Here is a 21904-nt window from a genome sequence, read left to right on the forward strand (position 1 = left end):
TCCTTCCTGTAATGAGGCGTCCAGCCCAATACTCCAAGTATGGTTGAACCAGAATTTTATAGAGCTGCAACATTACCTCACGGCTCTTAAACTCAATACCCCAACTAATGAAGGCCAGCATACCATACGTCTGCATTACCATCCTATCAACTTGCACGGCAACCTTCAGGGATCTATGGACCTGAACACCAAGATCCTACTGTTCCTCCACAATGCTAAGACCCCTGCCATTAACCACATACTGAGCCTTCAAGTTAGTGCATCACTTCACACTTATCCAGATTGAACTCCATCTGCCTCTTCTCTGCCCAGCTCTGCATCCTGTCTATATCCCATTGTAACTTACGACAACCTTCTACGACTATCCATAACACCAAACCTTCATGTCATCTGCAAACATATTAGATCCCCTCATCTTTCTAACCCCCACTGTGTACAGTTCCAGGCTTACTGACAGGCCTTCACTTCCTCTTCCAGGTTATTTATAAAAATCAGAGAGCAGGGATCCCAGAACAGATTCCAACAGAACCCCACTTGTCACCTCATAATTAAGATACTAAGAGATAGAATTTTACACAACTGGAGAATTAAGGCTTATTGGGAAGGGGAGGTAAATGGAGCCGAGACCACAGCAAAATTAGCCACCGTGACTTCACTGAATGGTAGAGCAGGCTCGATGGGCCGAGTGGCCAGAATGGGGGAGCAGGCTTGATGGGCCGTGCCCAAATGGGGGAGCAGGCTCGACGGGCCAAGCAGTCAGAATAGGGAAGCAGGTTCCTCACTGGAGAAAGGATGACTGTCTTTGGAGGCAGTGCAGAGGGAGTTCACCAAGTTGGTTCCAGAGATGAAGGGGTGAGCCTGTGAGGAGAGATTGAGTTGTCTGGGACTGTAAAAATGAGGGAGGTCTCATAGAGATCAGAGAGAAACAGGGAGGTTGTTTCCACAGGGAGGTGAGACCAGAACGAGGGGATGGGGCCTCAAGGTTCGGGGGAGTAGATTCAGGATGGAGATGAGGAGGATCTGCTTCTCTCAGAGAGTGGAGAATCGGTGGGATTCTCTGGGAGTAGATTCAGGACAGAGATGAGGAGGAACTGCTTCTCCCAGAGAGTGGGGAATCTGAGGGATTCTCAGCCCATGGGTTAGGGTTTCGTGAATTAAGGTTTCTGGGGAAGGGACGGGTAGGTGGAGCTTAGTCCATGGTCAGATCAGTTGTTATCTCACTAAATAGGGGAGGTAGGCTCGATGGGCCGAGTGGCCACCTCCTGCTCCTGTGTTCTGTTAGTGATGCCTCCTGTATCCATCTCCTCACCCCTCTGCTCAGGTACCAATGCCTGTCATGTGAACAATGGAGGTGCAGTAGTCCTAGCCTCGCCACCCCGAATGGGAGGTCGTGTGCCTCTGCTGAGGACCAGCCGCAGACAATGTTACCTCTCGAGATGAGAGTGACTGTGCCTTCTCAAGGAACCCTGAGATGGGCTGGATGGATGACACCTGCTCCTGTTTCTTATGTCATGTTCTCAGGGATGTTTCCAGCTTTTTCTGTTTTAATTTTATATTTCCAGCATCTTGAGTTTTTCTTTTTCCTTCACACAGATAACTCAGATCCCGCAAAGGGGTACACCACTCTTACCCTTGCAAGTTGTACCATCTTCTGTCAAGGCATAGGAAGTGTTGCAGTAACAAACAGCAGCTTCCCGCGTGACGGCACATCTGTGCTGACATTTGATCCTGGTGCAGTTCTTGGCACCCTCTGTGATGAAAAAGCAAAGGAGAGGTAACGAGCAAGTTCAACAATCGGAATCGTAGAGTGGCTCAGCGCAGAAACCGGCTCAGTGAGGGCAGGTGACGACCTCGATACAACCACTATCACTTAAGAGATGGTGCGAAGATTACCAGTAAATGTGAAGGTGGCTAAGTCCTCTGGTCCAGATGCAATGCATCCCAGTGTACTGAAAGAAATACCAGAAGTAACAGTCAAGGTATTTGTGATAATTTACCACAATTCTCTCGGCAAGTGCAAACGGAGACAGTAACTGTCACATCTCTGTTTAAAAAACGTCTGCAGACAAAAGGCAGGTAACAATAGGCCAGTCAAGAAAATGCTGAACTTATCACTAAGGAAGAAATAGCAAGACATCAGTGTAGAAAGATGTAGCACGGATTCAGGAAGAGCAGGTCCTAATGACAGTCTTTGAAGATGTAACAGGTGCAGTAAATCGAAGGGAGCAGGTGGATGCAGTTTCCTTGGATTTCCAGAAGCTGTTCATTCAGGTGCCATATGAAAGACTTATCAAAAAGATAAGGGTGCATGGAACTGGGGAGAGAATTGGTTCACCAATAGAAATGTGCGACTCTGGTTGGCAATCAGTGATGAGCAGAGTGCCACAGGGGTTGGTGCTGGGCCCACAAATATTTTGATTTGGAAGAGGGGACCCAGGGTCTATCCTTGGGTGAGCAGAGGCTGAGGATAAGGTGCAGGAGTTGAGGCAAGGACAGGTTTTTCAATCCCATAGATAGTGGGAATAACGGCCAGGGCAGTGAATGCTCCTTCTGCAGAATGTGGATAATCAGAGGACAGCACTATCCCTGATGACTTCATCTACAAGAAGTGCATCCATCTGCAGCTCCTTGCAGACAGTGTTAGGGAGCTGGAGGTGGATGAACTCCGAATCATTTGGGAGGCTGAGGGGGTGATAAATAGGAGTTACAGGAACAAAATCACACCTCAGAGGCTGGAGGAAGGTAGCTGAGTAACAGTCGGGAGAAGTTAAGGGAAGATGCAGTCTTTGCAGGGTACCCCTATGGCCATTCCTCTCAGCAACACAGCTGGATATAGCTGAGAGTGATGACCTATCCGGGCCAGGCAGCAGCCAGACCATTAGCACCATGGTTGGCTCTGAGCCTCAGAAGGGAAAGATGAAGTCAGGTAGAGTGGTTATCAGAGGGGACTCAATAGTCAGGGGAATAGACTGGAGATACTGCAGCCACAAAAAAGACTCCAGGATGCTCAAGTCCAGGATGTCTCTGAGAGGGTGCAGAATATTCTTAAGGGGGAGGGCCAGAGGCCACAGTACATTTTGGTACCAATGACATAGGAAGGAGTGGGGTAGAGGTTCTGCAACGCCATTTTAGGGAGTTAGGAAAGAGGCTGAAGAGCAGGACTCCCAAGGTGGTCATCTCTGGATTACTCCTGGAGGCACAAGCTAGGGAAGGTTGGGATAAGTAGACAGAGCAAACGTATTGCTGAGGAGATGGTACAGGGGGCAGGGCTTCAAGATCTTGGATCATAGGAAACTTTTCTGGGAAGGAGTGAAGGACAAGCAGACAGGGCAAAATTGCACTGATGGGGATGCACATGATGCACAGGAACATCAAGTCAAATGTAACAAATAAAAGGCTGATTGGCAGGAAGCAGAGAGTTGGAATGCAAGGATCACATTCAGGTTTGCTGCCACTTGCTAGTGGTATTCCACAGGGGTCGGTGTTAGGGCCACTTCTTATATTAATGATTTCCAAGTTTCCAAACAATACAAAGGTTGGTGGAGGAGCTGGTAGTGGAGAGGAAACACAGAGGCTGCAGAGGACTTTGACATATTAGGAGAATGGGCAGAGAAGTAGCAAATGAATTACAATGTTGGAAAGTGTACGGTCATGCACTTTGGAAGAAAAAATAAATGAGCAGACTATTTTTTAAATGGGGAGAAAACTAAAAATCCCCAGAACAAAGGGTCCTAAGAGTTCTTGTGCAGGAGCCTGATTGTCAACTTGCATATTGAGATGGTGGTGAAGAAGGTATACGTGTTAATTACAAGAGGAACAGAATACAAGAGCAGGGATGTGATGTGGAGGTGTTATAAGGCACCGGTGACTCCTCACTTGGAGTATTGGGAGCAGTTTTGGGCTCCTCATGTAAGAAACAATAGGGTGTTATACAATAAAAATGTATTTTTTTTAAAGACTTCAGTTTGAGGAGAGATGAGAATGTATTTGTTAATTGTGGTGTAATGCAAGATGTTCTATCACATAATGTCGTGAGTGATATATTTTTCCCCTTATTGATGATGTTCTCCTATTCTCATCATGTATGATTAATAAAGAGGTTGAAAAAGAAAGAAACGATGTGTTGACGTTGGAGAGGGTTCAAAGGAGGTTCACCAGGATAATTCCAGGAATTAAAGGGTCATCGTACAAAGAATGCTTGACGGCTCTTGGCCTGTACTCACTGGAGTTCAGGAGAATATGGGGGGATCTCATTGAAACATTTTGAATGTTGAAAGGCATGGACAGAGTAGATGTAGAAAGGTTGTTTCCCACTGTGGGAGAGTCAAGGACAATAGGGCACAACCTCAGGATTAAAGGGTGTCCACTTAGAACAGAGATGCAGAGGAATTTCTTCAGTCAAAGGCTGGTAAATTTGTGGAATTTGTTGCCACAGACAGTTGTGGAGGCCGGGTCATTGGGTGTATTTAAGGCAGTGATTGATAGGTTGTTATTTAGCCACTGTGTCAAAGGTTATGGGAAAAGGCTGGGCACGAGGCTGACTGGGAAAATGGATCAGCTGATGATTAAATAGCAGGGCAGACTTGATGGGCTGAATAGCCTATTTCTACTCCTAAGTCTTTTGCTTATATTCAAATATACTGATAAGACTAAATTGAGTGGAAAATCAAATTGTGAAGAGGATGCAGAGTCTGCCAAGAGATATGGACAAGTTAAGTGAGTGGGCAAGGGTCTGGCAGATGGAGTCCAAAGTTGGTTAATATGAGGTTATGTACTTTGGAAGGAAAAAAATAATTATTCAAATGGCAACCGACTGCAGCATGCAGCTGTGCAGAGGGACTTAGAAGTGCTTGTGCGTGAATCGCAAAAGGTTGGTTGGCAGGTACAGCAGGTCATCAGGAAGGCAAATGGAACAATGGCCTTCATTGCTGGAGGGATTGGATTTTCGAGCAGGGAGATTCTGCTGAACTGTACAAGGTCATGGAGAGGCCGCACATGGAGTACTGCATGTCGTTCTGGTCTCCTTACTGGAGAAAGGATAGACTGGCTTTGGAGGTGGTGCAGAGAGGACTCACCAGGTAGGTTCCAGAGATGAGGGGTTGAACCTGTGAAGAGAGATCGAGTCACCTGGGACTGTACTCACTGGGATTCAGATGAATTAGAGGGGATCTTACCCAAACATATAAAATGATGAAAGGTTGTTTTGACTGAGGGGTGAGACTAGAATGAAGGGCTGGAGCCTCAAGATTCAAGAGAATTTAAGACAGGGATGAAGAGAGTTTTTTGAGCAGTTTGGGAATTAAGGATTATGGGGAAGGGTGGGTAAGTGGAACTGGGTCCACAGTCAGATCAGCTGTGATCTCTGAATAGGGCAGCAGGTTAGACAGGCTAAGTGGCCAGAATGGAGCAACAAGCTCGATGGGCCGAGTGGCCAGAATAGGTGAGCAGGCTCGATGGGCTATCTACTGACTCCTGCTCCTATTTCTTTTGGTCTTGGGCCTATCCTCCCTGCTGACCCAGTCCCCACCATGAGCTAGTCCACTTCCCTGGGTCAAAGGGCCTGTTTCCAAGCTGTGGAACTCTGAATAAATCACTTCCTCACTCAAACCAGTCACTGGGGGGGGGGGTTTGTCCTGAGAAAGAACACTCAAAGCCCCCAGACTAATCAACAGAACCATGTCAGTCATCTGCAGAAATTTAAAGTTGATACAGATTGTTATGCAACACAGACAGTCCGGGGAAAAGGTTGCTCAATGATTCAGTGTCAGAAGACACAATATCCACTGCGGAAATTGCTTTCTCGGAGTTACATTTTTTTTCTTCCACGTGCTACAACCCATGGTTAAGAATAAGGGCAATTAACTCGGGAGTATGTGGAATTACAACACTATGGCCATGGTACAGGATTGGCTGCTTGATGTTCCAGGCTTTAAGGGAGCAGCACAATATAAGCGGGGAATGTAAGGGGGATGTGGACATTGCTAATCAGGGATCCTATCACAGTGCAGGAAGAGACTAAGTGGTGAACTGAGTCATTGTGAAATAGTGATTGTCAGTATCTATAGGCCCCCAAATTGCCCTTGGGACACTGAGGAGCAGATAATAGACAGATTGGGAAAGGTTCAACAGTTGTTGAAATGGAAACTTCAACTTCCCAACTATTGACTGGCACCTTCTTAGCATAATAGGATCAGATAGGGCAAAATTAGCTGGGCAGGTCCAAGAAGGAATCCTGACACAGTACTTAGACAAGCCAACTCGAGGAGAAGCCTTCCTGGTAATGAGCTAGATCAGGTGACAGACCGCTCAATGGGTGTGCATTTCAGAGACAATGACTGCAACTCCCTGAACTTTAGCATCGCTATGACAAATATGGGGGTGGACAAAATGGGAAAGTGTTTTATTGGGGAATGGCTAATTATAACGGTATGAAGTTGGAACTGGAAAGAGTACATTGGAAACAGATGATCTCAGGGAAATGAACAGCAGAGATGTGGAGGTTGCATCACGAGGTCCTGGATAGGTTTGTCCCAGTAAGACAGGAAAAGATGGCAGGGAAAAGAAGCCATGGTTGACGTGGAACAGCTGGTCAGGAAGAAGGAGGCAGCAGACATAAGGTTCAGGAACCAAAGACAGGCAGGACTCAGGAGAATTTTTTGGTAGCCAGGAAGGAATGTAAGGGATGGGAGAGTTAGAAGGGGGCATGAAAAAACCTTGGAAAGTAGGATTAAAGCAATCCAATTATGGTTTGTAATTGTAGGAAAGGCAGACGAGCTTAGAGTGTAGATTGCCACGTGGAATTATGACACTGTGGCCATCAGTGAAACTTGGTTGCAGGAGGGGCAGGACTGGCAGCTCAATGTTCTGGGCTTCTGTTACTTTAGACGCGATAGAACGGAGGGCTGAAAGAGGAAGGAGAGGCATTGCTCATCAGGGAAAATATCACAGCTGTGCTCAGGCAAGACAGAAAAGAGGGCTTGTTTACTGAGGCTAAATGGGTGGAGCTGAGGAACGGGAAAGGTATGACCACACTCATGGGGTTGTATTATAGACTAACTGATAGTCAACGAAAATTGGAGAAGCAGTTCTGTCAAGAGATAGCAGACAGCTGCAAGAAACATAAAGTTGTGATAGTAGGGGATTTTAACTTTCCACTTATTGACTGGGACTACCAGACTGTAAAAGGGCTGGATGGCTCGGAGTTTTCAGAAAACTTTTCTAAATCAATATATTGATTTAGAACTGGAGAGAGTGCAATATTGGATCTCCTATTAGGGAACGAGAGAGAACTGTGACAGAAGTATGTGTAGGGAAACATTTTGGGTCCAGTGGTCATAATGCCATTAGTTTCAAGTTAATTATGGAGAAGGATAGGTCTGGGCCTCGGGTTGAGGTTCTAAATTGGAGAAGGGCCAATTTTGAGGAAATGAGAGAGGATCTAGAATATGTGGATTGGGATGTTGTTTTCTGGCAAGGACGTGCGAGGTAAGTGGAGGACCTTCAAAGGTGACATTTTGAAAATACAGAGTTTTTTGTACCTGTCAGGATTAAAGGCAAAGTTAACAGGTATAGGGAACCTTGGTTTTCGAGGGATATTGGGGAGCTGGTTCAGAAGAGGAGAGGGGGATATAACAGGTATAGACAACAAGGAGCAAATGAGGTACTTGAGGGGAATAAAAAATGCAAGAAAAACTTCAAGTAAAAATCAGGAAGGGTAAAAGATGACAGGAGGTTGCTTTGACAGACAATGTGAAGGGTTTCTACAGGAATATTAAGACACAAAATAGGTCCCCTTGAAGATCAAAGTGGTCGTCTTTGTATGGAGCCAGAAGAGATGGGGGAGACCTTAAATGGTTTTTTTGAATGTATTCACTCAGGAATCGGGCACAAAAATGAGGGAAGTAAGGAGAACAAGCAGTGAGGTCATGGGGCCTATACAGATTAAAGAGGAGGAAGTACTTGTTGTCTTAATAAGGGTGGATAAATCCCCAATTCCCTCGGACCTTGAGGGAGGCTCTTGTAGAAATTGCAGGGGCTCTGGCAGAAATATTTAAAATGTCTTTAGTCATGGGTGTGATGCCGGAGAATTGGAGGGTAGCTCACGTTGTTCCGTTGTTTAAAAAAGGCTCCAAAAGTAACCCTGGAAATTATAGGTGAGTCTCATGGCAGTAGTAGGTAAATTATTGGAAAGTATTCTAAGATATTGGATATACAAGCATTTGGATAGCCAGAAACTGAAAAGGGATAGTCATCATGGCTTTATTCCTGGTAGGTCTTGTTTAATAAATCTTATTGAACTTTTTTACAAGTTGATGAAGGAAAGGATGTGGATGTTGTCTACATGGATTTTAGTAAGGCCTTTGATAAGGTCACACATGGGAGGTTAGTCAGGAAGGTTCAGATGCTTGGTATTCATGGTGAAGTACGTAGTGAAATGGATTCAACAATGACTGGACGGGAGAAGCTAGAGAGTAGTGGTGGATGATTGCTTCTCAGACTGGAGGCCTGTGACTCAGGGACCATTGTTGTTTGTCATCGATATCAATGATCTGGATGATAACCATATACTCTGCCTTCAAGGTCGACCATCTAAAGTACACTACTTCGCTCTTTCCCCATTGAACTTCGCCTGCCTCTTCACCACCCAACTCTTCACCCTGCCTATATCTTGTTGTAACATTGGACAATTTTCCATACTATCCACAACAAGTGTGAGGTGTTGCATTTTTGGAAGGACAAACCAAGAAAGAACATGCACAGTAAACGGTCAGGCACTGAGGAGTGCGGTAGAACAGAGGGATCTGGGAATACAGATACATAATTCCTTGAAAGTGGTGTCATAAGGTTGTAAAGAGAGCTTTTGACATATTGGCCTTCATAAAGTATTGAATGTCGGAGTTGGGATGTTATGGTAAAATTGTATAAGACATTGGTGAGGACAAATTTGGAGTATTATATGCAACTTTGGTCACTGAACTACAAGAAAGATATCAATAAGTTAGAAAGAGTGCAGAGAAGTTTTACTAGGATGTTGCCCAGATTTCAGGAACTGGGAAAGGTTAAACAGTTTAGGACTCTTCTCCCTGGACTGTCGAAGAATGATAGAGGTATTTACAATTATGAGGGGGGATAGACAGAGTAAATGTAGGTCGGCTTTTTCCACTGAGGGTAGGTGAGATACAAACCAGAGGACATGGGTTAAGGGTGAAAGGGGAAAAATTAAGAAGCAACATTTGGGTGAATTTCTTCACACAGAGCGTGGTGAGAGTGTGGAATGAGCTGCCAGCTGAGGTGGTGAATGCGGGCTCAATTTTAATATTTAAGAAGAATCTGGACAGATACATAGCAGAGGTATGGAGGGCTATGGACTGGGACTAGGAGGTCAGTGGGATGAGGCAGAAAAATGGTTCTGCACAGTCTAGAAGGGTTGAAAGGGCCTGTTTCTGTGCTGTAATGTATACGGGAGAACATGGGCCTGGAAAAAAAAAATCACAGAAATGCTGGAGGAACTCAGCATGTCTCGCAGACTCTCCTATGGATGCTGCGGGACCAGCCAAGTTCCTACAGCATTTCTGTGTTTTTACTACAATCACAGTGTCTGCACACTTTTGTGTTTTACTGGAAAAACATCAGGACAAGATGGGATATACCCGAGGTTACTTGGGGAAGCAAAGGATGAGATTGCTGGGGCATTGGCGATGATCTTTGTGTCCACCTTGGCCACTGGAGTGGTATCAGAGGATGGGAAATGTTGTTCCGTTGTTCAAGAAAGGTAATAGGGAAAATCCTGGGAATTATAGGCCAGTGATTCCTACAGTGGAGGGCAAACTATTGGAGAGGATTCCTAGGGTTCGGATTTACAAACATTTGGAGAAGCATAATCTTATTAGGAACAGTCAGTATGGCAAGCCAAATTGAGTTTTTCAATGTGGTGATAAATGAAACTGATGAAGGTTGGGAGATGGATGGATAAGCGGGGTTGGGCAGGGGAGGAGGGATATATGGATTTTACATATATGGATATAAGAAGTGCATTTGACAAGGACCCCTGTGGGAGGCTCAATCAGAAAGTCATGAGGCATGGGATCCACACAAACCTGGCTGTATGAATTTGTAATTGGCTTGCCTGCAGAATGTATTTTGCCTGGAGGTCGGTGACTTGTGGCGTTCTGGAGTGATATGTTCTGGGACCCTTGTACTTTCTGATTTTTATAAATGTCTTGGACAAAGAAGTGGAGGGCTGGGTCAGCAAGTTTGTAGATGACACCAAGGTTGGAGGTGTTATAGATAGTGCGGAAAATTGTCCAATGTTACAACAAGATATAGGCAGGGTGAAGAGTTGGGTGGTGAAGAGGCAGACGGAGTTCAATGGGGAAAGAGCGAAGTAGTGCACTTTAGATGTTCGAACTTGAAGGCAGAGTATATGGATAATGACAGGATTATTAAGAGTATGGAGGAACAGAGAAATTTTGGGGTCCAAGTCCATAGACCCATCAAGTGATAGACTGGTTAAGAAGGCTGGGGTTCGTTCATCAGGTGATTGAACTCAAGAGGCATGAGGTGGGGGCTTGGCCATGTGAAGGACCAAGACAGATGTGTTTTCATTAAGCTCCCCATGAAGAATATTAAAAAGATGGTTAAAACTTTAAAATTAAGAAATTTTTATTAAAACTGGACAAAACAAGTACTAAGAAACCAAGACAGCCAAGAACAAAAATTGAGCGAGTTTCTACTCAGCCAGGAACATCGAGCGAAAACCCAGAAGGGAGTAGCGTAAGAGTGGCCTCGGGTCCAGCGGACCACGGAAGAGCTGGTGAGTTGGGACAACAACTAAATATGATTGTGAAGAAAATGGAAAACTTAAGTAATCGACTTGCAGGTGTTAAAACAGCATTGAGAGCCACAACTGAAAGGATGACTGAAATTAAATAAATCGTTGAATATTTAATGGAAAGAATGACCCAAGCAGAAACAGACTTGTTAAAAACACAAGCTAAAAGCTTTGGAGAAAGATGCGAAGAAATGGGAGTCAGACAGACAAGATCGACCACATGGAGTATTTTAGCAAATCTGAACATGCTAAATTAAAAAGAGGATGGGTGGGTCGTAATATTGTCTTAATTTGGCTCAAAAACAAGAGGAGTAGAAATTCTAATTAATAAAAATATACCAATAATAATAGAAGAGACACTGACCAAGCTGGAAGATCTGTAAAGGCACACAAAATTTATGCAGAATCATGGACTTTTATATCTATGCACCAAATTATGACAATGAAGCCTTTTTGAAAGATTTTTTTTTAAAACAACAGAAGGAAGATAAAATATACTGGTTGAAGAAGACTTTAATTTCTGTCTAGATCCAATACTGAATAAATCAGCCAGAACAGGGACTAGGGCAAAAGCTGCAAAAATAACACCATCATTTATGAAAGATTTAAATCTGATGGATAGATGGAGGCAGCTTAACCCCATAGAAAGAGACTACTCATTCTACTCAAGGGTACAGGATTCACACACAAGGACTGATTTATTCTTAATGTCTACCCAGTTAAAGAGTGGTAAAAACGGAATATCTGGCAAGACTTCTATGATAATGCGCCATTAACTTTAACTATTGCAATAATGGAAAAACAAGAAAATGTATAGAGATGGCATCTCAATGCCACACTATTGAAATGGAAGGACTTTTGTGAGTTTATTTAGAGACAGATAGAACTATTTTGTGAAACCAACTTTCATCTACTGATAATCTACTTTTTAAATATGAGATATGCTTAAAGCTTACCTAAGAGGACAAATTGTTTCCTATACAAAAAATCTTAAAAGAGAGTATGTTACAGCATTAGATGGTTTAGAGATATAGCAAAATTGGAAAAAGAATACCAGAGAACAGGGGTCACAATAAAAATATAAATTGTTAGAGAATAAAAAATTGAAATATATTACAAACATATAGAATGTAAAAAATATATTAAAAACTAAACAAAAATATTATGAATTAGGGGAACTGGCACACAAAGTCTTATCTTGGCAGTTAAAGGAAGAGGAGTCTTCTAGAATGATAAATGGAATAAAAACAGAGCCCGATAATCAAAATAAATATTTTTAGACAATATTATATGAAACTATATAAATCAGAACTATTGGGGGATGAAAATGATTTGGATGAATTTTTAACAAATGTTGGGCTTGTAAAATTAGAAGATAGAGAACGAGTTGATTTAGACACCTCCTTCACAAGAGAAGAAATCGAGAAAGCTGTGAGTACTTTACAAGCTAACCAATCTCTGGGGGAGGATGGGTTTCCTCCCGAGTCCTAGAGACAATTAAAAAATGTATTGATGTCTCTTACGATGGATATATTAGACCGGGCAGTGGAGACCAAGACCCTCCTGGAATCTTTCTCAATTGCTATACTTACAGTCTTACTGAAGAAAAGTAGAGACCCATTAAAAACTTCAGCCTATATCACTTCTGAATTCTGATTATCTTTCTTTGGCTTGGCTTCGCGGACGAAGATTTATGGAGGGGTAATGACCACGTCAGCTACAGGCTCGTTTGTGGCTGACAAGTCCGATGTGGGACATGCAGACACGGTTGCAGCGGTTGCAGAGGAAAATTGGTTGGTTGGGGTTGGGTGTTGGGTTTTTCCTCCTTTGTCTTTTGTCAGTGAGGTGGGCTCTGCAGTCTTCTTCAAAGGAGGTTGCTGCCCGCCGAACTGTGAGGCGCCAAGATGCACGGCTTGAGGCAATATCAGCCCACTGGCGGTGGTAAATGTGGCAGGCACCAAGAGATTTCTTTAAGCAGTCCTTGTACCTCTTCTTTGGTGCACCTCTGTCACGGTAGCCAGTGGAGAGCTCGCCATATAAAACGATCTTGGGAAGGCGATGGTCCTCCATTCTGGAGACGTGATCCACCCAGCGCAGCTGGATCTTCAGCAGCGTGGACTCGATGCTGTAGGCCTCTGCCATCTTGAGTACTTCGATGTTAGGGATGAAGGCGCTCCAATGAATGTTGAGGATGGAGCGGAGACAACGCTGGTGGAAGCGTTCTAGGAGCCGTAGGTGATGCCGGTAGAGGACCCATGATTCGGAGCCGAACAGGAGTGTGGGTATGACAACGGCTCTGTATACACTTATCTTTATGAGGTTTTTCAGTTGGTTGTTTTTCCAGACTCTTTTGTGTAGTCTTCCAAAGGCGCTATTTGCCTTGGCAAGTCTGTTGTCTATCTCGTTGTCGATCCTTGCATCTGATGAAATGGTGCAGCCGAGATAGGTAAACTGGTTGACTGTTTTGAGTTTTGTGTGCCCGATGGAGATGTGGGGGGGGGATGGTAGTCATGGTGGGGAGCTGGCTGATGGAGGACCTCCGTTTTTTTCAGGCTGATTTCCAGGCCAAACATTTTGACAGTTTCCGCAAAACAGAATGCTGATTATAAAATATTGGCAAAGGCGCTAACTAATAGATTGGGACAATATCTATCAAAATTAATACATGCAGACCAGGTGGGATTTGTTAAAGAAAAACATTCTTCAAATAGTCTAGGTAGACTATTTAATACAATACATAAAGCATAATCAAAGTTGAATCGAAGCATAACCATCTCTCTAGATGCAGAAAAAGCATTTGATCGATCAGAATGGTCTTTCTTATTTAAAATATCGTAAAAATTTGGTATTGGCAGAAAATTTATAAACTGGATTAGAACTCATACCATAAACCAAAATTATAACCAACAATCAAATGTCAGCAGTTTTTCCCTTCAGTAGGTCAAGTAGACATGGGTGTCTTCTGTCTCCAGCACTTTTTATCCTAGCTATTGAACCATTGGCGGAGATTAAGGAGGGAGCAGGACATTAAGGGCTTCAAAGTTGGACAGGAAGAACATAAAATTAGTTTATTTGCTAATGATGTGCTATTGTATTTATCTGACCCAGCTGAAACCTTGATAAAATTACAAACAATATTAGAAAAATATGGAAGAATGTCAGGTTATAAAAAAAGGACAAGCGTGAGATAATGCCATTGAAGAATTTTGATTATAAAGATATCGAAAGAGTATTAGATTTCAATGGAAGATGATGGAATCAAATATTTAGGAATAGCGACAGATAACTACTTACAGAACTTATATAAATTTAGCTACTCTTAGAAAAAACCAAAAGATTTACAGAAATGGAGATTACATGCAGATTACTCTAGCGGGAAGAGTAAATTGTATTAAAATGAAAATGATGTCAAGATTACAATATCCTTTTCAATCATTACTTATTGTATTTCGGAATGCCTAATAGGGCTCTCTTTTCTTTTCTCCAGCTAAGATCATTCCTAAGTGTAAGATTTAGCCCACTTGAAATTAGTGAAATGGAACAAACAATTTGGCTGGAAATACACCTAAATTTAGAACTAAGATGTACTATGCTCTCCAGAATGAAAGTGCAAAACCAGGTTTACAGAGATAGAGAGAGATGGGAGTCAGATCTAGGTGTTGCAATAATGGAAAAATGTTGGTCTGATTGGTGTTTGGAGAGCATGACGTCAATTCTAAATGCTAGATATGGATTAGACGCTGTTTACATCCGGTACCGCACGGATGGCAGTCTCTTCAATCTGAGGCGCCTGCAAGCTCACACCAAGACACAAGAGAAACTTGTCCGTGAACTACTCTTTGCAGACGATGCCGCTTTAGTTGCCCATTCAGAGCCAGCTCTTCAGCGCTTGACGTCCTGCTTTGCGGAAACTGCCAAAATGTTTGGCCTGGAAGTCAGCCTGAAGAAAACTGAGGTCCTCCATCAGCCAGCCCCCCAACATCTCCATCGGGCACACAAAACTCAAAACGGTCAACCAGTTTACCTATCTCGGCTGCACCATTTCATCAGATGCAAGGATCGACAATGAGATAGACAACAGACTCACCAAGGCAAATAGCGCCTTTGGAAGACTACACAAAAGAGTCTGGAAAAACAACCAACTGAAAAACCTCACAAAGATAAGCGTATACAGAGCCGTTGTCATACCCACACTCCTGTTCGGCTCCGAATCATGGGTCCTCTACCGGCACCACCTACGGCTCCTAGAACGCTTCCACCAGCGTTGTCTCCGCTCCATCCTCAACATCCATTGGAGCGCTTACATCCCTAACGTCGAAGTACTCGAGATGGCAGAGGTCGACAGCATCGAGTCCACGCTGCTGAAGATCCAGCTGCGCTGGATGGGTCACGTCTCCAGAATGGAGGACCATCACCTTCCCAAAATCGTGTTATATGGCGAGCTCTCCACTGGCCACCGTGACAGAGGTGCACCAAAGAAAAGGTACAAGGACTGCCTAAAGAAATCTCTTGGTGCCTGCCACATTGACCACCGCCAGTGGGCTGATATCGCCTCAAACCGTGCATCTTGGCGCCTCACAGTTTGGCGGGCAGCAACCTCCTTTGAAGAAGACCGCAGAGCCTACCTCACTGACAAAAGGCAAAGGAGGAAAAACCCAACACCCAACCCCAACCCACCAATTTTCCCCTGCAACCGCTGCAATCGTGTCTGCCTGTCCCGCATCGGACTTGTCAGCCACAAACGAGCCTGCAGCTGACGTGGACTTTTTACCCCCTCCATAAATCTTCGTCCGCGAAGCCAAGCCAAAGAAGAAAGATATGGATTAGTATAATAATTTCCTACACCAATTATATCTCACACCATAGAAGGTGCATAAATCAAAATCTGAAACATCGAAGATGTATTTTAGGTGTGGGATAGAAAGAGGAAAGTTTTTACATGCTACGTGGTCATGTGTGAAGGCGAGACTGTTCTGGCAGGATATTACTGAAATATTAACAAGGATAATTGGGTGGCCTTTACAGGAGATACGGAGATTTATCCTTTGGGCAACTTTATTGAAATAAGTAATAAACTGACCAAATTCCAAATTTAATTTGCTAAAATAAACCTTAGCTGTGACTAAAAAATGTATTGCAATTACATGGAAATCTGACTCCCCTCTACATGTAGCACGATGGACTGCTAAGATGAATAGTTGCATACCTATGGAAAAAATTATACAACATAAAGAATAAAAATGACTTATTTATCAAGATACAGCAGCCGTATTTGGGTCATATAGGGGCCCCAATTGTAATTATAACAACAATAATAAAAAGGATAATAATAAATACTGCTAAAGTATGAATTCCCCATATAGAATTTTTGACGATCAATTTAAATGTGAGCCCCGATGGTGTATGGATTTATACTGTGAAAGGGAGGGGTTTAAATGTGAGCCCTGATGGTGTATGGATTTATACTGTGAAAGGGAGGGGGGAGGAGGGGTTGTTTTGTTGGTCTAGTTTTTTGTAAAGAAAAAGCTATCACACCTTTTGGAGGGAATTTTGAATATAGTATATCCTCTAAAACAGTCGTAGTCTCCCGATTGGGAAAAGAGGGTAAAGTCGAAACTAAGAAACTCCTAATCTGCAAATATCGAAAGAAATGAGATCGAGGTAAATCATATTTCATGGATAATTGTTCAAATGACATGAAAGAGTTATCCAAGAATAAATCCGAAAAGCATGTTATACCTTTAACTTTCCAGAGTAAATAAGCTTGATCAATTAGAGAGGGATGAAAAAGGAAATTTAGTACAATAGGAGTTTCCAAGATAAAATGACTTAGGCCAAAAAATCTCCGGAATTGAAACCATATACGTAGTGTATGTTTAGCCATTGGATTATCAATTTGTTTATATAATTTAGTAAGAGTAAAAGGGAGAGCAGCTCCCAAAATAGAGCTAATTGAAAAATTTTGTATCGGTTTAATTTCTAAATTTACCCAATGGGGATTTAGAGATAATTCTGAATAATTCAACCAATACCTTAAGTAACTAATATTAATTGCCCAGTAATAAATTCTAAAGTTGGGTAATGCCAACCCTCCCTCTAGTTTAGATTTCTGTAAATATTTTTTCCCCAATCTAGGATTCTTGTTTTGCCAGATATACGAGGACAATTTAGAATCGACCTTATCAAAAAAAGATTTAGGAACAAAAATAGGTATAGCTTGGAATATATATAAAAATTTAGGTAAGATCATCATCTTAATAGCATTAATTCGGCCTATCATGGATAGGGATAATGGTGACCAATTGGTAAGTAAACTGCCGATCAGGTCCAATAGAGGGAAAAAATTAGTCCTAAACAAATCTTTATGTTTTTTAGTAATCTTAATCCCTAAATATATAAAATGGTCTCTAGCTATTTTAAAAGGTAAACTATCATAAATAGGGACCCATCCATTAAAAGGGAATAATTCACTTTTATTTAAATTCAGTTTATATCCCGAAAAATTACTAAATTGGGCTAATAAAGATAAAACTGCAGGAATAGAATTTTCAGGATTGGAAATATATAACAATAAATCATCTGCATATAGTGATACTTTATGAATATCCCTGCAACGAATAATACCAGTAATATTGGGTGCTTCTCTGATAGCAATTGCCCAAGGTTCTAAAGCTAAGTTAAATAATAAAGGGCTAAGGGGGCACCCTTGCCTGATGCCCCGAAATAATCGAAAATATGGCGATCTTTGGGTATTAGTAAAAACCGAGGCAACTGGGGAATTATAAAGAAGTTTAATCCAAGATATAAATATCGGACTAAAATTAAATTTTTCAAGAACTGTAAATAAATAAGGCCATTCTACTCTATCGAAGGCCTTCTCAGCATCTAGTGAAATAACATATTCTGAAGACTTATGTGAAGGAGTGTAAATAATATTCCTCAATCTTCTAATATTAAAGGAGGAATAACGATTTTTAATGAATCCAGTCTGGTCTTCAGAGATAATATATGGTAATATCTTCTCTAGCCTTGTCGCTAGAATTTTAGAGAAGATCTTAGAATCAACATTCAACAAAGAAATAGGTCTATAAGAAGAACATTCGGTCGGGTCTTTATTTTTTTTCAAGATTAGAGAAATCGTAGCTCTGTAAAATGATTGTGGTAGTTTACCCAATGTGATAGATTCATCAAACATCTTAATCAGCCAGGGAGAGAGAGTAGAAGAAAAAGCTTTATAAAATTCCACAGAATATCCATCGGGACCTGATGCTTTCCCCGAGTTCAGTGAGAAAATAGTATTATTGATCTCCGAATCTGTAATGGGTTTACTTAATTCTAAGTTATCTTGAGGTAATACTTTTGGGAATTTCAAATGTTCTAAAAAATTAAACATATTACTAAGGTCTTGAGGGGATTTTGTACTATATAAGGATGTATAAAAATTTTGGGAAGATTGATTTATCTCTTCCTGGTTAACAGTCAGTTCTCCATTCTGTTTGCGAATCTCCACAATTTGGCGTCTAGCTGAAATATTCTTCAGATGATTAGCCAACAGTTTACCCGATTTCTCACTATGCACATAAAAATCTAAATTATATAATATAATTACAAAAATAAATTCTGGGACTTTTGAAAAGTTTAAAAATGATTGGGAAAGAGAACTCAACCTTCATATTTCTAATGAAAATTGGAATAAAATTCTGCGACTGGTAAACTCTTCTTCTCTATGTGCAAAACATTCACTAATACAGTTTAAAGTTGTTCATAGAGCTCATATGTCTAAAGATAAACTCCATCGCTTTTATTCTCATATCGATCCTATATGTGATAAATGTCAATTGGAAATAGCTTCCCTTACACATATGTTTTGGTCCTGTCCCTCTTTACAGAATTATTGGAAGGAAATTTTTTCCATTATATCTACTGTTTTGAATATTGATTTACAACCACATCCCATTACTGCAATTTTTGGATTACCTATGATAGATTTGACTTATTTATCTCTTCCTGCGGATCGTATGATTGCTTTTCTTACACTAATGGCTAGAAGATCTATACTATTGAATTGGAAAGTGGTAAATCCTCCCACTGTTTTCCAATGGTTTACCCAAACCATACTATGTTTAAATTTAGAGAAAATTAGAAACTCTGTCTATGAATCCCCTTCTAAGTTTGAGTTAACCTGGCGACCATTTATTCAATATTTTCATTTGTGGTGAGTTGATCTGGCTCTGTTTTCTTTCTATGATTATGTATGATAATTGGGCTGTAAGATGAGATCGGAGTGATCGGCGTGGTTTAGCTATATCTGTAGGTTTTTTTTTTAAAGTTTTTTTTAAAATTCAGATTGGTTTTTTCTTTTTTGGGGTTTTTTTTCTCTTTTTTCATATATTGTTATTAATTATATCTTTTTTTTAGAGATAGTTCACACCCTAAACTGATCAAAAAAAATTTTTTATGATATATTTTTATTCTGTAATATTATTGTTTAATATCTCTGTATTAATTCATTACTTACTATGTATTTTTTTATATCTCTTTGAACTGTATGTGTTTATAAATTATAATAATAATAAAGATTGAAAAAGAAAGAAAGAAAGAAAGAAAAAGCTTTATATATATATATATAGGAGAGTATTTCTATGTATATTTATGGAAAAAAAAATTTTAATTATAAAAAGCCGTGAGGTAATGTTGCAGCTCTATAAAACTGGTTAGACTACATATAGTGTTCACATGAAGGATGCAGATGCATAGAGATTAATGAGGATGTTGCTTGTATTGAAGAACATACTGTCTCTTATGAGGAAATGTTAACAGAGCTAGGGATTTTCTCTTTGGAGCAATGACAGAAAGGTGACTAAAAAGAGATCTAAAAGATAATGGGGGCATAAATAGGATAGACAGTCAGTGCCTTTTCCCAAAGCAAAAATAGCAAATATCAGAGGATATCTGTTCAAGGTGAGTGGATTTTAGGGGAGATATCAGAGGTAAGTTTTTTTTAAAACTCAGAGAGAGCCATGTGCCTGGAATGGACTGCCAGGGGTGGTGGTGGAGATTGTTACAATGTGGACATTAAATACTTATAGACAGGCACATGGATGTAGGAAAAATACAGGATTCAGGTTGCGATGGAGGGAAGAATAAGATTGATGTAGAGTAGGCTTATGTCAGCCTCATCGTGGTCCGCACTACAGTTCAATGACCCTCGCCTCAATCATCTCAGCACACTAAGCTTTCTGAAATTATCAGCTGCCCAAATATCCCACCTTTCCCCTCACTGGTGCTGTTGTTCAATGACCTCTGCGACTTGTCAGAGTTCTCAAGCATGGAAAAACACCCTTTGGCCCAACATCTCCACATCGACCAAGTTCCCTACCTGTGCTAGGGCCATAAGCCTGTGTTTGGTACACCTCCCTTGAATCATTTCCCATCTATGGACCTGTCCAATAGTCTTTTGGACAGTGTCCCAACCTCAACCACTTCCTGTGGCAGCTCGTTCCACACACCCACCACCCTCTGTGTGAAGAAGGTACCCCTTGGATCTACTCTAAATTTCTAGTTTTAAACTTCCCGGCCCTGGGGAAAAGACTGTGACCATCCACCTGATCCACGCCCCTCAATTTTATAAATCTCTCTTAAGATTCCCACACCTTAGCCTCCTGCACTCCAGGGAGAAGTCACAGCCTATCCAGACTCTCCAATTACTTATTCACAATTTCAAGTTTCTACAGTGGATATAATTCAGACAAACAGGCATAGGTCTTAACGTAAATTGGAGCAATCTGTTTTCCGTAATTAACCCAGCTGCCCACAATGGCACTCCACAGAATTAGAAGCACGACTGATCCTTAAAACATCTTTAAAACAAACTGATGTTTAGCTTGAACTCTCTTGGATAAGCCCGGTCAGGGTGCCTGCAGTCTAGTGGATTTGGATGAAGTGAAGAAAGTGGGACAAATTCTCACCCTACACCTCCCTCCTCGCTCTCCTCCAACTGCCCCACCCCAAGCTCCCTCCCTACATTTCCCCATCCCTCCCTCCTCCTCCAGCTGCCCCACCCTGACTTCTGGCCCTCCCTCCCTACACCTCCTCCCTCCTCCTCCAGCTGCCCCACCCTGACTTCTGGCCCTCCCTCCTCCTCCCTCCTCCTCCAGCTGCCCCACCCTGACTTCTGGCCCTCCCTCCCTACACCTCCTCCCTCCTCCTCCAGCTGCCCCACCCTGACTTCTGGTCCTCCCTCTACACCTCCTCCCTCCTCCTCCAGCTGCCCCACCCTGAGATCTGGCCCTCCTCTTCCAGCTGCCCCACCATGACCTCTGGCCCTCCCTCTCAACACTTCCCATCCCTCTCTCCTCCTCCAGCCATTGGAGGCAGGTATAAGAGCAAGATCTAAGAAGTGCTTGGTCAGGCCTGGAGAGGCAAGTACAGACTAATGCTGCATAAATTGGCAACATAGTGGACAGTGACAACATGGGCTAAAGGGCCTGTTACCCTGACTGAGCCATCCCCTTATCCACTGCACACACGACCTTTTCCGTCAAAGAAGAGGAGTAAGTGGAAATATCAGAGATAGGAGCAGAGTCGGTCATCCACTCTCATTCAGACCAGTCTCACCACAAACTCAAACCCTCCATTACTGGGACAGCCTGGTGAATCTGCTCTGCACCCCTTCCATTCCCACATACAGATAAATGATCTGTTGGTTGTTTTGGTGAAACTCTTCAGAACAGAGGTGCTGGGAAGGAGTCATGTGATGGAGTAGTGGCCGGACGGTGAACTCCAGCCCTCTCCAGAAAAGTCGGAAAAAATAAAGGAAAACAAAGGCACAAAAATAAAAATTAAAGTAAAGTGAGTATAAAGGTGGAAAGAAGATGGCGACGAAAAAAGAAAAATCGAAACTAACGGTAAGAAGAGAGGAAGAGAAGACAACGGAAGAAGAAGGAGAAGGCCTTACCTGTTCGAAGAGGCCCGCGGTGGAGAGAGAAACGCGCTCCCTCAGGTTGGTAGAAAGTGGACTACAAAAATGGCTCGCTGAGCCGAGTAAAAGTGCGCAACTGCGCATGCGCGAGG

The 21904-nt window shown here is 42.2% G+C and overlaps 1 protein-coding gene across 1 annotated transcript in view; it reads right to left on the reverse strand.

The window, feature by feature from the left end:
• Positions 1-21904, reverse strand: part of LOC138747241 (low-density lipoprotein receptor-related protein 1-like) — a 226791-nt gene that overhangs the window by 171622 nt on the left and 33265 nt on the right. The window contains 1 exon segment of the mRNA XM_069906283.1: positions 1631-1750. Within this exon segment, the coding sequence (XP_069762384.1) occupies positions 1631-1750 (120 nt within the window).

This window comes from Narcine bancroftii, chromosome 12 (genome assembly GCF_036971445.1).
Source record: "Narcine bancroftii isolate sNarBan1 chromosome 12, sNarBan1.hap1, whole genome shotgun sequence".
Taxonomy (NCBI): domain Eukaryota; kingdom Metazoa; phylum Chordata; class Chondrichthyes; order Torpediniformes; family Narcinidae; genus Narcine; species Narcine bancroftii.